The sequence below is a fragment of the Scyliorhinus torazame genome, chromosome 5 (assembly GCF_047496885.1).
Source record: "Scyliorhinus torazame isolate Kashiwa2021f chromosome 5, sScyTor2.1, whole genome shotgun sequence".
Lineage (NCBI taxonomy): Eukaryota > Metazoa > Chordata > Chondrichthyes > Carcharhiniformes > Scyliorhinidae > Scyliorhinus > Scyliorhinus torazame.
In genome coordinates this window covers 165190471-165206016 of record NC_092711.1, presented here as the reverse complement: position 1 = coordinate 165206016, position 15546 = coordinate 165190471, and the positions used below count along the sequence as shown (strand labels likewise).

The 15546-nt window shown below is 47.3% G+C and overlaps 2 protein-coding genes across 2 annotated transcripts in view; one reads left to right on the top strand and one right to left on the bottom strand.

Annotated features, from left to right (window-relative positions):
- LOC140420446 (uncharacterized) overlaps window positions 1-7803 on the bottom strand; it is a 70369-nt gene extending 62566 nt beyond the window's left edge. The window contains exon 1 of the mRNA XM_072504449.1: window positions 6742-7803. Within this exon, the coding sequence (XP_072360550.1) occupies window positions 6742-7592 (851 nt within the window). The 5' untranslated portion in view covers window positions 7593-7803. The remainder of the gene's footprint in view (window positions 1-6741) is intronic.
- A 2022-nt stretch (window positions 7804-9825) lies between these two features.
- Window positions 9826-14594, top strand: LOC140420451 (uncharacterized). The gene is made up of 2 exons (XM_072504461.1): window positions 9826-10087; window positions 11089-14594. Exon 2 carries the CDS (start codon window positions 11438-11440, stop codon window positions 12221-12223), a length of 786 nt encoding a protein of 261 aa, XP_072360562.1. The 5' UTR covers window positions 9826-10087; window positions 11089-11437; the 3' UTR covers window positions 12224-14594.
- The last annotated feature ends 952 nt before the right edge of the window (window positions 14595-15546 follow it).

The window sequence follows — 15546 nt, the reverse complement described above, 5'->3', positions numbered from 1 at the left end:
AGGGATGTCCTATGTCCCCCCTGCTGTTTGCACTTGCGATTGAGCCGCTGGCCATCGCATTGAGAAGTTCGGGAGCATGGAAAGGAATAGTGCGGGGGGGGGGGGGGGATAGAGCATAGGGTGTCCTTATATGCCGATGACTTGCTGCTGTATGTGTCGGAGCCGAGTGCGTCGATAGGAGGAATGTTGGAGCTACTGCGGGTATTTGGGTCTTTCTCGGGGTACAAGTTGAACCTGGACAAGAGTGAGTACTTTGTGGTGTCTCGGCCGGGGGTGGGGGCAGGGGTGGGGGGGTTGCCATTCCGTAGAGCAGGGACTCATTTTAGGTATCTGGGGGTGCAGGTTGCCCGGGAGTGGGGGAGGCTTCGCAGGTACAACATCACTAGTTTGGTGGGGAGAGTGAAAGCTGATCTGGCAAGGTGGGATGGCCTTCCTCTGTCACTGGCGGGTCGGGTACAGACGGTTAAAATGAATGTGTTGCCGCGATTCCTGTTTATTTTTCAATGCCTACCGATTTTCCTGCCAAAGTCTTTTTTCAGGGAGATTGAGGGAGGGATTACCTCATTCATATGGGGAGGGAAGGTGGCCAGAGTGAGAAAGGTGCTGCTACAGAGGGGAAGGCAGGCAGGGGGTTTGGGTCTCCCGAACTTGTTGTACTACTACTGGGCGGCGAATGTGGAGAAAGTGAAGAGCTGGGTCAGAGGGGTGGATTCTCAGTGGGTCAGAATGGAGGAGAGTTTGTGCAGGGGGTCGGGGCTGAAGGCACTTGCAACAGCGCCGCTCCCAATAGCTCCGGGGAAATATTCAGGGAGTCCGGTAATAATAGCTTCATTGAAACTCTGGAGGCAGTTTCGCCAACACTTCGGGTTGGGTTTAGGGTCAAGGGAAATGCCGATTTGGGGGAACCACAGATTTGAGCCAGGGAGGTGGGATGGAAGTTTTCAGAAATGGGAAGAGAAGGGGATTAAGACGCTAAAAGATTTGTTTCTTCGGGATCGATTTCTTCGGGATCGATTTGCAGGATTGAGGAAGCTGGAAGCGAAGTATGGGCTAGAGCAGGGAGAAGTGTTTAGGTACATGCAGGTTCGGGATTTTGCCAGGAAGGAGATACAGAGCTTCCCAGAGGAACCGGCCTCCACATTGCTGGAGGAGGTGTTGACGACAAGGGGACTGGAGAAGGGGGCAGTGTCAGCGGTGTATGGAGCTATTCTGGAAGAGGATAAGGCCCCACTGGAAGGGATCAAAGCAAAGTGGGAGGAAGAGCTGGGAGAGGTTATAGAGGAGGGGGCCTGGTGTGAGGTGCTCCGGAGAGTGAATGCCTCCACCTCGTGTGAGGTTGGGGCTGATACTGCTGAAGGTGGTATATAGAGCACACCTCACGAGGGCGAGGATGAGCTGATTTCTTGAAGGAGTAGAGGATGTGTGTGAGCGTTGCGCGGGGTGGGGGGGTGGCGCGAATCACGTTCATATGTTTTGGTCCTGTCCAAAGCTAGGGGAGTACTGGAAGGAGGTGTTTAGGGTAATTTCCAAGGTGGTGCGTGTGAAACTGGACCCGGGTCCCCAGGAGGCCATATTCGGGGTGTCGGACCAGCCAGGGTTGGAAACGGGAGAGGAGGCAGATATTATAGCCTTCGCCTCGTTGATCGCCCGAAGGCGGATCCTGCTGGGATGGAGAGCAGCCTCTCCACCCAGTGCCCTGGCGTGGCGGACCTGTTGGAATACTTGACCCTTGAGAAGGTTAAGTTCGAACTGAGGGGAAACTCGGAGGGGTTCTACAAGTCATGGGCACTATTTATTATGCACTTTCAAGAACTGGATAACATCGAACATTAGTTGGGGTGGGGGAAGGGGGCTGTGTAGATTAAGGGTGACTATGGGTAATCCCTGATTCCTTTGTGTCATTTGTTTATGTAAACATGTGGGCTGAGGTTTGGGGGTTGGTGGGCGGATGGGATCGTTGTTATTATGGGGATTGACATATCTTGTTGATTATTGTTGATGGGTGTAAATGTGGGAGAAAATGTGAAAAAAAAATTTAAAAGAAAAGATTTAGAGTGCCCAATTCATTTTTGCCAGTTAAGGGGCAATTTAGCGTGGCCAATCCACCTACCCTGCACATCTTTGGGTTGTGGGGGAGAAACCCACGCAAACTTGGGGAGAATGTGCAAACTCCACACGGACAGTGACCCAGAGCCGTATCGAACCTGGGACCTCGACGCCGTGAGGCAGCAGTGCTAATCACTGCGCCACCGTGCTGCCCAAGATTCCCAAACATTAACCAACTCTGGACCCCGAGTGACATTTGTCCCACAACAATCTGGTGCCAGGAACAGGATCCACTGACGGCTCTGATTAAAGGAAAGTCCCCGTAGACAGCAGATACTGGGGTGAGTTTTATACCACCCGGATTTAGTTCAGTCTGACTGACTAGCATTCCTTACAAAGGGCTCTGGTACATTGAAGTGGCTAGGTCAGCTTTTCTTACATTGTACTGAATAGTTGACCAGTTTTCCCATCATGCCATTACTTAATTCGTACAACATCACATTCCCTCCTTTTGTCATATCATGACAACTAGTTAAATAGGGATTTCCATGACTCGATTGAAAATGCATTTACACAAGCAACCAAGCAATCCTATCCCTAGTAGCATTAGTAGTAGTAGCATGAAGGCCTTAACGATCCAATCAAATAATCCATGACCCAATCATCCTAGCCAACCCGGCGGGTTATAGTCATGAAATTCACTGCCAATCTCTTGAATTTGATCAGTTTGTCTCTTAATATGGTCGGCCAGGTTAGTGATATTTTCAGAGCTATCTGGAATATAAGTACAGCACTCATGACCGACAATAGCGCACGTTCCTTCCTGCGAGGCTAACAGATAATCCAAAGCCAGTCGATTTTGTAATGCCACGGTCCAGACAGCCACCAGCTCAGCTGAGACCTCGGCCAGTGCCTGTCCAGTTTCCCAGGCTTCTGCTGCCGTTATGTTCGCCAGTTGTTCCAATGCTGTGGCCATGTGGATCAGTTTGTTGGCTGCCTTGCCCATTCCATACAATGGAAAGGCCATCATAAAGAACTGTTCCGTTTTAGTGATAGTCCTTTTGGCTCGCGAGGGGGAGTGCTTAAGGGAGGGTAGGTGACGCATTTGGGGTACGACATATCCCAGAAAGCAGGATCCTGTCCAATCAGTAGGGAGCCACGGATATGCTTTAGTGCCGCATATTAAATATGTTCCATTATAGGCCGTAAAATCATCAGCTAACGTCATCCAGGGGATTGGGGAGGTTTGGCCTCATGAGCTGTTAGAGGTTATATTCCATACCCTGGACCAATCACAGTTAAACATGCCCTTGTTGGATATGCCTGGTACCGGTCCTTGCCAGTCAACTGTAAGGCTACACCTACTTTGCCCCATTAACTTTCCTTTCCCTGATTTATTAAAACACATGGAACCTTGAACATTATTCGAGTGGATGGTGAGGGAGGGTGGAGTCCAGGCATGATTATAAGCGGGCTGATACGAAGCCGAAAATTTAGTCATGTCATAGCCAGCAGATCTCCATATTTCCATATCTCCCCTGGTCCCTTTTTGATTTTGTCGTAAAATCCATTCAACTGTCTCTGCGATATGGAAAGGGGATGGATTGGAGAGGTATTCCTTCCCTCGAAAGGACGGGGATGTGGGTACAAACCCAACACTTGCTTACATTCAATTTTTCAGCATAAAGATATGACATATATAAATAGGTATTGGAATGCAGTTCCCGGGTAGTTCGTTTTTTTTTACTACCGAGTGGCTAAATAGTCCAGAGAGTCCAAAATTATAATGAAGATCTTCATCCTGTGTTCACGTCTGGGTTGGAGACTATCTCCTTGCAATCGGATAGATGTATCCAACTTGAACGTCCTTCAAGCTTGACAGAAGTCGGTGTAGTCAGTAGTACTAGGAAAGGTCCGCTCCAGCGTTGTCCTAGTTTCTTTCTGTCCCAATTCTTTACCAATATGTAGTCTCCGGCTTCGACCACTGGATATCGAGGGACGGCTGTCCCTGCTGGCACTGGGAGATGTGCCTGTTTCACCTGTGAGTGGAAAAACTTCAGAGCTTCAAATAGTTCTGCATCTGTTCCCCCATCACATGGAGGTCTATTCCCCCATCACATGGAGGTCTATTCCCTCCAGGGGTTTTTCATGGGCATCCCAGGGAGTCCTCATTGGCCGACCATAGACTATCTCTGCAGCTGACAGTCCGGTCCGCGAATGTGGAGTCACTCGCATGTGAAACAGTGCCAAGGGTAATACCTTTAGCCAATTTAACCCAGTTTCTTCAGTTAATTTAGATAATTTTTCTTTTAAAGTCCCGTTGGCTCTTTCCACAATTCCTGCTGCCTGCGGGTGATACGCGCAGTGCAGTTGCTGTTTAATTACGAGTGCTTTGAGTACCGTCACCTGCTAGTTTCCTCCGTCAGGGATGAGGGGTCGTAGCAACGATCCGAGAAAGAGAGACCAAGGTGAATCTTACCCTGTGCCGGAGTCCGTCTCTTCCCTCCGGGTCGTGGCTCAATCACTTCTTCAGTCCCCCACGGTATTCACTCAGGATATTCGTAGCTGCTCGCTTGCGCCAAATGTTATTAGTTAGTAATGTCCTGCTTCTGGACTGTAGTAGACAGATTCAACAACGCTCGTTAAGGCAAAATAACAAGGCGTTATTTACAAAAAGACTGCATGCAGTAATGGCTGAAACTTGAGGTCAGAGAGCAGTTAGTACCACTGCTGATTCCTTCCCAAGTCCGCGCTTTCAGAGCATCACCTCGGTATTTACACATTATCAAGATTGCATGACTACAGCTTAGTCAGGAATTCAACCTAAAGTAGAAACGGAAGCAATGTCATAAACCTGCTGACCTGTTGATCTTCTCGGACTCTTTGTCTCATCCCTCATACCATTATCTTGTCCTTTGATAGAACATTAAAAGGTTGGAGGAGACTCATCCATTCCTTATCTTGTCTTATTCATACCGCCCTGGGTTATGACGGGTTAGCCTTATCAGAAATTCCAGAGGTCAGGCATTTTGGAATAGCTAAATTAGCATTCCTTACAAAGGGCTCTGGTACATTGAAGTGGCTAGGTCAGCTTTTCTTACATTGTACTGAATAGTTGACCAGTTTTCCCATCATGCCATTACTTAATTCGTACAACATCACACTCACTCTGCTGTATCTAGTATTCACCCTCCCAGTTATTCTGAAGGTGCTGATTCAGGCTGATTGACAGATCCATGCTCACTGCTTCCTGTCCTGGTTTGAATTGGATTGGATTGGATTTGTTTATTGTCACGTGTACCGAGGTACAGTGAAAAGTATTTTTCTGCGAGCAGCTCAACAGATCATTAAGTACATGAGAAGAAAAGGGAATAAAAGAAAATACATAATAGGGCAACACAACATGTATCCTGGACAGAGAAACCTGAAAATCTTCCTGCAGACTGCTAGTCTAAATACATATAGATATCTGTATATTTATTGAGCGAAAGATACGTTTAATAGTCAGTTACTTGAACAGAGATACAAGGATGATGTGAGGAAGAGCTTTATTAAACAGTGAGTAGTCATGACCGGGAACTCGCTGCCTACGAGGATGATAGAAGTGGAGACAATCAACAATTTCCAAATTTAAATTCTTGGACTTTTGAAGGAAATAAACTTACAGGAGAACGGGGATAGAGAGGGGGATGGGACAGACTGGATTGTTCTACAGAGAGTCTGGACTCGAGTTATTGAATGGACTCCCCCTGTGCTGTAAGGACTCTATGACTGGAGATATATAACGTAGCTACAGTACTATATTACAAGAGTAGAAATAGTAAAAATTTACTTCATTACAGAATCTTGAATAACATATGTTATACCACAGTATTAAACATTTAATCTCTATTATACAATAGCACTCAAAATATTTCTGTCCTATGTTAGTTTATAGTCCCCATAAATGTTAGCCAACTCCTGGGAAACCGCTGCTTTATTTGTGGACATTAGGAAAAAGACCGTCCTTTTACCCAGACAAATAAATGTGTCGAGAGGGCGTGAAGGATGTCAGAATGGGCAGCACGTTAGCACCGTGTTTAGCACTGATGCTTCACAGCTCCAGGGTCCCAGGTTCGATTCCAGGCTTGGGTCACTGGCTGTGTGGAGTCTGCACATTCTCTCCACGTCTGCGCGGGTTTCCTCCGGGCGCTCCGGTTTCCTCCCACAGTCCAAAGATGTGCAGGTTAGGTGGATTGGCCGTGCTAAATTGCCCTTAGCATCCAAAAAGGTTAGGTGGGGTTACTGGGATGGGGTGGAGGTGTGGGCTTCAGTAAGGTGCTCTTTCCAAGGGTTGATTAGACTTGATGAGCCGAATGGCCGCCTTCCGCACTGTAAATTCTATAAATGAACACGGTTGATCCTGGATGTGATTAACAGCAACACCGACAGCAGAATCTGACCCCGTGTAATCATCTGTGAACTCTTTGGTGTGACTGCTGGTGGGATAACTGAGAGAATCCCTTCCCACACACAGAGCAGGTGAATGGCCTCTCCTTGGTGTGAACTCGCTGGTGCCTCTGCAGGTTTGATGAATGAGTGAATCCCTTGCCACAGTCAGAGCAGGTGAACGGTCTCTCCCCAGTGTGAACCCGCTGGTGTGTCATGAAGTGGATTGAATGGTTGAAGCCCTTCCCACACACACTGCAGGTGAACGGTCTCTCCCCGGTGTGAACTGTCTGGTGCGTCTGCAGGGTTGATAATCGAGTGAATCCCTTCCCACACACAGAGCAGGTGAATGGCCTCTCCCCAGTGTGAATCCGCTGGTGTTGCAGCAGGCTGGATGACTGAATAAAATTTTTCCCACACACAGAGCATCTGAACGGCTTCTCACCTGTGTGACGTCGCTGATGAATCAGCAGGGTAGATGACTGAGTGAATCTCTTCCCACATTGAGAGCAGTTGAATGGTCTCTCCCCAGTGTGAATTCGCTGGTGTGCCCGCAGATCTGGTGACTGAGTAAATTGCTTCCCACACTCAGTGCAGGTGAATGGCTTCTCCCCTGTGTGAACTCGCTGATGTCTCTGCAGATTGGGTAAGTGAGAGAATCCCTTCCCACACACAGTGCAGGTGAACGGCCTCTCCCCAGTGTGAACTCGCTGGTGTGTCTGCAGATTGAGTAACTGAATGAATTCCTTCCCACACTCAGAGCAGGTGAATGGCCTCTCCCCAGTGTGAACTCGCTGGTGTCTCTGCAGATGGGATAACTGAGTGAATCCCTTCCCACACTCCGTGCACGTGAATGGCCTCTCCCCAGTGTGAACTCGCTGGTGCGTCTGCAGATTGGGTAACTGAGTGAATCCCTTCCCACACTCCGTGCAGGTGAATGGCCTCTCCCCGGTGTGAACTCGCTGGTGTGTCTGGAGTTTGAATGAATCACTGAATCCCTTCCCACATTCAGTGCAGGTGAAGGGCATTTCCCCGGTCTGTCCATGTTGATCAGTTTCCACTTCAGACAGGCATCCAAATTTGTTCCCAAAATTCCCGTGTTCCCACAGATTCTGCATGATAAAGGTGTCCCTTGTGTGTCCCCAGATTCAACAGTATGTTGAAAATTCACTTACATAGAACACAGGTACGGTCTCTCCCCACTGTAAATGGTGCAATGTTTTTTCAGGCTGTGTAACTGTGTAACAACAGTCTGTGCTGTGGAACACTCTCACTCGCTGTGTGTGTGTTTTCCAGTCACGCAGATGATTAAAATCTTTTGAAGCCGTCAGAACAGAGAAACGTTTTCTCCTTCTAAATTTAAAAGCTGATGATATTCTGATCCCAGCGAATGGAGCGACTCCACCAGATCTTGATGTGACGTTTGGTTTGAGATTTCAGTATGTAGATCCTAACCTTCTGATATCCTGTAAAAGGTGTTTACAAAAGACATCACTGTCAGCCCAGGACAGAAATTCAGAGCAGACAATTCTAGTTTCTCTGGAACATTCTTTCCTCTCTCATTCCCCAAAAGCTGTAAATCTCCATCCCACACACTCTCCCTCCATTCCCACTCTGCTGTATCTAATATTCACCCTCCCAATTCTCCTGAGGGGCTGATTCATGAGGGATCCAGGCTCACTGCTTCTTGTTGAAGAGGTGAAAATCTTCATCCAAGCGTCTATTGATTCGATAAAGGGGGGGGGGGGTCTAATAATAATCTTTATTAGTGTCACAAGTTGGCTTACATTAACACTGCAATGGCATTGCTGTGAAAATCAACCAGTCGCCACACTCCGGCGCCAGTTTGGGTACATCGAGGGAGAATTTAGAATGTCCAATTCACATAACAAGCGCGTGTTTTGGGAATTATGGGAGGAAACCGAGGCAACCAGAGGAAACCCACGCAGACACTGGGAGAACTTGCAAACTCTGCACAGTGACACAAGCTGGGAATTGAACCCGGGCCCTAGCACTGTGAAGCAACAGTGCTAACCACTGTGCTACCGTGCCACCCTGAGGAAGGGTTTAATTTTGGTAGCGAGTGGTTAAGAGTTTTCTGCCTATGATGGAGGTGGAAGTGGAGACGAATATTGATTTTAAAATAAAATTGGATAGGTATTTGAAGGAAATTAACTTGCAGGGGAACGAGCAAATAGAGGGGGGATGGAACTGACTAGTTTGTTGTAAAGAGAGTCGATATGGACTCGAGTTACTGAATGGATTTCTTCTGTGCTGTAATGACTCCATGACTGGAAATATATAACATAGCTACAGCACTATATTATACAACTAGAAATAATAAGAAATGTACTTTATTGCAGAACTATAAATAGTATATCTATTATGTACCATATAACACTAAACATATCTCTGGCCTATATTAATTTATTGTCCCCTTAAATGTCAGCCATCTCCTGGAGAAACCAGCCCTTTAATTGTGAACATTGGGAAAGAGACCATCCTTTTAGCCAGACAAATAAATGTGTCGAGCTGAGGGAGCAAAGGATGTCAATGTCTTTGAGAGAGAGACCTGGGCCAACCTTTCCAGAGTCTGCACCCTCCCTGGATTCACTTCCTTTCCCTTCAGTTGCTGCAAGTGACCAATTGAAGGTGAGAATGAGAAAAGAAATGGAAAGGGGGAAACATTGATTTCCTCCTAGATGTTGTACAGAGGAGAAAGTTTTAGATCTTTTAGTTTGTTAACAATTCTACAATACAACAGGACAACGCTGAATACAGAACAATCAGCAAGAAAACAAGGCCAGCGACTCCCCAGCGGTAGCCCCACATCAGTGGAAACGTGTGTGGGGTAAATCATGGGTGTGGAAGCAGTACATGCATGTCAGCAAGAGCAGGCGTGTGTGAAGGAGTATCTGAGTGAATGCTGCATGTGCCGGTCTGTAAGAGTGTGTGGGAGAGAATGAGCAGCACCGACCATCAGGAAAGGACACACCGACACCGAGACCCCTCCCCTCCCCGGAGGGGCACAGTTCAGCCCCAAAAGGCGGTTCCATTGCCCAAGAGACCAAGGCAGAGGACAGGGTAAACACACAAAACACAATAGTCACGATGCAAAAACACATCAGCTGCACCAAAGACAAAAAGCTCCAATCAATAAAACGAAGCCGCCAGCAGGCGAGCCCGCGCGTGCGCACTCCCCCCCCCCCCGCCCCCCCGCACATTCTTCCACATCCACGGAAAGGCCCCAAACACATCTCCGGGTTCCAGTGCGCGTGCCCGGCGCGCGGGCACGGGATCCCCGCCCCCACCAATTGTTCCCTCTCCCGCCACACCTCCTCGAGACAAGGTTTCCAGGCAACCGGCTCCGGCCAGAGCGAGAAGCCGCTCGGTGATCACCCTCTCGGCCCGGGACTGCGCATGTCCAAGGGAGCGGGGAGACTGCGCGTGTGCGGGGTAGAGCCCGCCTCCTGACCTTCCAGCTGACATATTGACCAATGGGTCGAATTGGAGGACCGGAAGGACTTTGTCCACCAGCCAATCAGAGCGCGTGTTTGTGTGAATGACGATTGAGCTTTGCACGGACTGAAATCGACTCTTGTCTGCAACATCTGTGAGTAAAACACTTTCTTTTCTCCCCCTTTCCATTTATTTTCTCGTTCTGACCTTCAGTTGGTCACTTGCAGCAACTGAAGGAAAAGGAAGTGAATCCAGGGAGGTTGCAGACTCTGCAAAGCTTGGCCCAGGTCTCGCTCTCCCTTAAAGACATTGATATCCTTTGCTCCCTCAGCTTGACACGTTTATTTGTTTGGCTAAAAGGATCGTCTCTTTCCCAGTGTTCGCAGCTAAAGGACTGGTTTCCCCAGGAGATGGCTGACATTTAGGGGACACTAAAAATATCAGACAGAGATATGTCGAGTGTTATATGGTACAGATTAGACATATTATTTATGGTTCTGTAATAAAGCACATTGATTATTATTTCAAGCTTCTAATCTAGTACAGTAGCTATGTTATATATTTACAGTCATCTTTTTCCTCAGAAGGTTGTTAGTCTCTGGATTTCTCTTCCACAGGGCCCAGTGGAGTCTGGGGTCATTGAATATATTTGAGGATGAGTTGGACAGATTTATATTTGATGAGGGAGTCAAGGATTATGGGGAACCGGCAGGAAAATGGGGAGAAAGCTGAGATGAGTCTCAGTCATCAGGTATTTTCAAGACAAAGGTTGATGGGTTTCTAGATATTGAATATATCAAGGGATATGGGGGAATAGTGTGGGAAAATGGTGCTGATGTAGATCACCCAATGATATGATTGAATGGTCGAGCAGGCTGGATGGGCCATAAGCTTACTCTTTATTATGATCTCTGTGTCCAGGACAGGAAGCAATGATCATGGGTCTGTCAATCAGCCTGAAACAGCACTTTCAAGAGAATTGGGAGGGTGAATATTAGATGCAGCAGTGTGAGAATAGAGGGAGAGTGTGTGGGATGGAGATTTACAGCTTTTGGGGAATGAGCGAGGAAAGAATATTCCATGGAAAATAGAATTATCTGTTCTGAATTTCTCCCTGTTAAGACAGGTGATATTTTTTGAAAATTGTTTTTATAGGATATTAGAAGAGGAGAAATTACAGATAAATCTCAAACATCACGTCTAGATCTGACAGAGTCACTTGGATTCCTTGGGACCTGAATATTATCGGCTTTTGAATCTACACAGAACAATGTTTGCCTGTTCTGGCTGCTTCAGAAGATTTTGAACATTTGTGTGACTGGAAAAGCACCGAGACACATACACCCAAGTGAGCGTGTTCGAGAGCAGTGACTGTGGGAGGACCTTTAACCAGTTACACAGCCTGATAGAATATTGCAACATTCACGGTGAGGAGAGACCGTACATGTGTTCTGTGTGGACGGGCTTCAACTAATTGTTTGACCTGAAGAGACACGAGAAGACGATGAACATGGAAAAACCGTGGAAATGTTGGGATTGTGGGAAGGGATACAGATACCCATCTACGCTGGAAATTCATCGACGCATTCACACTGGGGAGAGGCCGTTCACCTGCTCTGTGTGTGGGAAGGGATTCACTTGCTTATCCCAGCTGCAGAGACACCAGCGGGCTCACACTGGGGAGATGCCATTCACCTGTTCTCAGTGTGGGAAGAGATTCAGTCATTCATCCACCCTGTGGGCACACCAGCGAATTCACACTGAGGAATGGCCGTTCACCTGCTCTCAGTGTGGGAAGGGATTCGCTCAGCTATCTAACCTCAATTCACACCAGCGAGTTCACACTGGGGAGAGGCCATTCACCTGCAATCAGTGTGGGAAGAGATTCACTGAGTTATCCAGCCTGAAGTCACACCAGCGAGTTCACACTGGGGAGAGGCCATTCACCTGCTCTGAGTGTGGGAAGGGATTTACTCAATTATCAACCCTGCAGACACACCAGCGAGTTCACACTGGGGAGAGGCCATTCACCTGCTTTCAGTGTGGGAAGGGATTCACTCATTTATCCAACCTGAAGTCACACTATCGAGTTCACACTGGGGAGAAGCCATTCACCTGCGCTCAGTGTGAGAAGGTATTTACTCATTTATCCAGCCTGAAGTCACACCAACAACTTCACATTGGTGAGAGGCCATTCACCTGCTCTGTGTGTGAAGATGTTCAAGGAGTTATCCAACCTATTGGTCCACCAGTGAGTTCACACCAGGGAGAGGCCATTCACCTACTCTGATAAGGGAAAGGCATTCAATGATCCATCCCGCCTACGGAGACATCAGTGAGTTCACACTGGGGAGAGGCCATTCACCTGCTTTCACATGAGGGAGAAAGGAATAGAAGGATATGCTGACGGGGAGATGAAGAGGGCTGGGTGGAGGCTCATGTGGAGCATAAATACTGACAGAGACCAATTGAGCCGACTGGCCGGGCCCTGTGCTGTAGACTCAATGGAACAGAGACAAATGTATTTATTTTAGATCTACCTGTAGTGGGGGGAAAAACACCATAAAATAAATGTCCTTCAGCAGCTTTTAAGAACATAGGACATACAGTGCAGAAGGAGGCCATTCGACCCATCGAGTCTGCACCGACCCACTTAAGCCCTCACATCCACCCTATCCCCATAACCCAATAACCCCTTCTAACCTTTTTTGGTCACTAAGGGCAATTTAGCACGGCCAATCCACCTAACCGGCACATCTTTGGAATGTGGGAGGAAACCGGAGCACCCGGAGGAAACCGACACGCAGACACGGGGAGAACGTGCAGACTCCGCACAGACAGTGACCCAGCAGGGAATCAAACTTGGGACCCTGGTGCTGTGAAGCCACAGTGCTAATCACTTGTACTTTGTGGATCATTTCAGTGGAAATGTGCTCTCCCAGGCTCAAAGAGCATCAGCCCACTGGAAGCAAAGTCGTGAGATTGGCCAGAATATACCCATTGTATAGAACCTTGGTTAGACCACAGCTGGAGTACTGTGTGCAGTTTTACTCCCCTTACCTTAGAAAAGGTATTATTGCCACAGAGGGAGTGCAATAAAGGTTCACCAGACTTGTATCTAGCTTCCCCTTCAATATATTCACGTTGTTTACCTCAACCACTCGCTGTGGTGGCGAGTTCCACATTCTCACCACTCGCTGGGTAAAGAGGTTTCTCATCAAATCCCTATTGGATTATGGAACCCCTTTCTCATCTTAAAGACTTCCATCAGGTCACCCTTCAGTCTTCTCTTTTCTAAAGAAAGGTAGCTCCAGCCTTTCCTGTGGGTTAATGTTCTCAGTTCTGATATTATTCCTGGGCAGCACGGTACCACAGTGGTTAGCACTGCTGCCTCTCAGCACCAGCGACCCAGGAGGTTCAATTCCGGCCTTGGATAACTGTCCGTGTGAGTTTTCACTTTCTCCCTGTATCTGTGTGGCGGATGTGCAGGTTAGGTGGATTGGCTATGCTAAATTCCTCCTTAGTGTCCAAATGTTTAGGTTGACGGGTTATTGGGATAGGACAAGTGAGTGTGCTTGGGTGGTGTACTCTTTCAGCGGGCTGGTACATAATGTGAGGGGCTGAATGGCCTCCTGCACTATAGGGATTCTATAAATCTTAGTTGCACCTTCTCCAGTGCCTCTATTTCCTTTTTCCAAATGGAGATCACAAATGTTGACAGTGCTCCCAGTGTAGTCTAACCGTTGTCTAAACAAGTTGAACATAACCTCCCTGTTTTTCAATTCTATCTCTCTCGAATGGAACCCTCTGTATGGGCCCCACAGTTTAGGAAAGATGTGAAGTTCTCAGAGAGGGTGCAGAGGAGGTTTATGAGAATGTCACCAGGGATGAAGGACTTCAGTTAGTTGGAGAGACTGGAGCAGCTGAATTTGTTCTTTTTCAGACATAGTCATTAGTACCCAGAAGGAGGACATTCAGCCCATCGAATGATATGGGAAATAAAGTGTGAATGTGATTAAAGTGAGTTATATTCATGAAAGCTCTCTGTCTCTCTCACACACTTTTCCCCACCAGATCCATTGGCCTGCACATCTGTTGTTTCATTCATGGGATGTGGGCATTGCTGGCTGGGCTGCATTTGTTGCCCATCCCTAATTGCCCTTGAACTGAGTGGCTGCAGTTAAGAGGCAGCCACATTGCTGTGGGTCTGAAGTCACAAATAGGCCAGACCACGTCAGCATGGCAGATTTCCTTCTCCAAAGGACATCAGTGAACCAGATTTTTTTTCCAACCATCAACAATTCCTTCATGGTCATCAATGACTTTAATTCCAGATATAAATGAATGCAAAATTCACCATCTGCCGAACCTGGATCCCTATTGTATTTCCGTGGGTCCTTAGATTATTAGTCTAGCTATTGTTTTCCTAGATCTGTTTTGTGAGCGATGAATATAGATCACTATAGCCGATAATTCTGAGCTGTTTTCGAGTTGTTTCCTTGACATCCTGTACTTTCCCACTAATTTGCAGAAACAACAGCCTGACCAGCAGCAACTGTACTGTGTATAAACGTGTGTTATTGCAACTACTCCTTGAGATGCTTCGGTTCGCCGAAGCATTCCCTGCATGTTTGTAATAAAGATTCCCAAACTTTTACCAACTCTGGACTCCGAGTGACATTTGTCCCACAACAACCTGGTGTCAGGAACAGGATCCACTGACGGATCCTGATTTAACAGTAAGAATTCTTACAACACAAAACAATGTGTTTTGAATCACAAAACAAACCTGTTGGACTTTAACCTGGTGTTGTAAGACTTCCTGCTGTGCCCACCACAGTCCAATGCCGGCATCTCCACATCATGGCTCTGATTAAAGGAAGGTCCCCGTGGACAGCAAACACTTGGGTGTTGTTTGTTTTATACCACCCGTGTTTAGTTCAGTCTGACTGACAACTGGGGCCTCCTCGGAACCTCAGGGATCTGTTTCTGGTCTGTTTCTGTGACGTCCACTCGATGTAATTTCAATAACTGTAACATTTCAGACAGGAATTGTCGGTTTTACACCAAGGATATGTTTGGGGGCGATGCTGAAGTCCCCGTAACCGAGAGGGTTTTGTAGCTGCCAAAATATGAGGGGATAAAGCCGTAAGGGAGGTGAAACAAAAAGAGTTAGGCAGTTGGACAGAGTTTGGCATGTGTTCCGAGGTCCCAGATAGGGGTCAGCCAGCATCATCACATCGATGGATCTGCACAGAAAAGCTCCAATCAGGCGGAACTTACAAGTCCATGGTGAGGTTAGTGTCTCGGGGATTTGAAGGACCCTTGGAAGATAAAGAGGTCAGAGTGGACTTACCCACAGCAGGAAAGGTAATTTTGAAATTCCTTTGGTCCTCTTCACAACATTTTCTTGGGAATATAATTCAAGAAACATAAAAGCTGCGTTTGTGCTGGGGGTCACACCCGAGGGCAGTGTTTCTGCAACCTCCTAAGAAGGTGCCAGATGTAGAAGGAAGACTTTGGAAGTTAAATAAGTTTGTCTATTTTTTCAGAGTATATGGTACTTTTCATTTGGATCAGTTTTGTTCAAGTCGGGTTGTCTCCACCAGAAGG

Bases quoted from the DNA above. Each gene is read 5' to 3' on its own strand.
- LOC140420451 (XM_072504461.1), top strand. From the start codon at position 11,438: ATGAACATGGAAAAACCGTGGAAATGTTGGGATTGTGGGAAGGGATAC.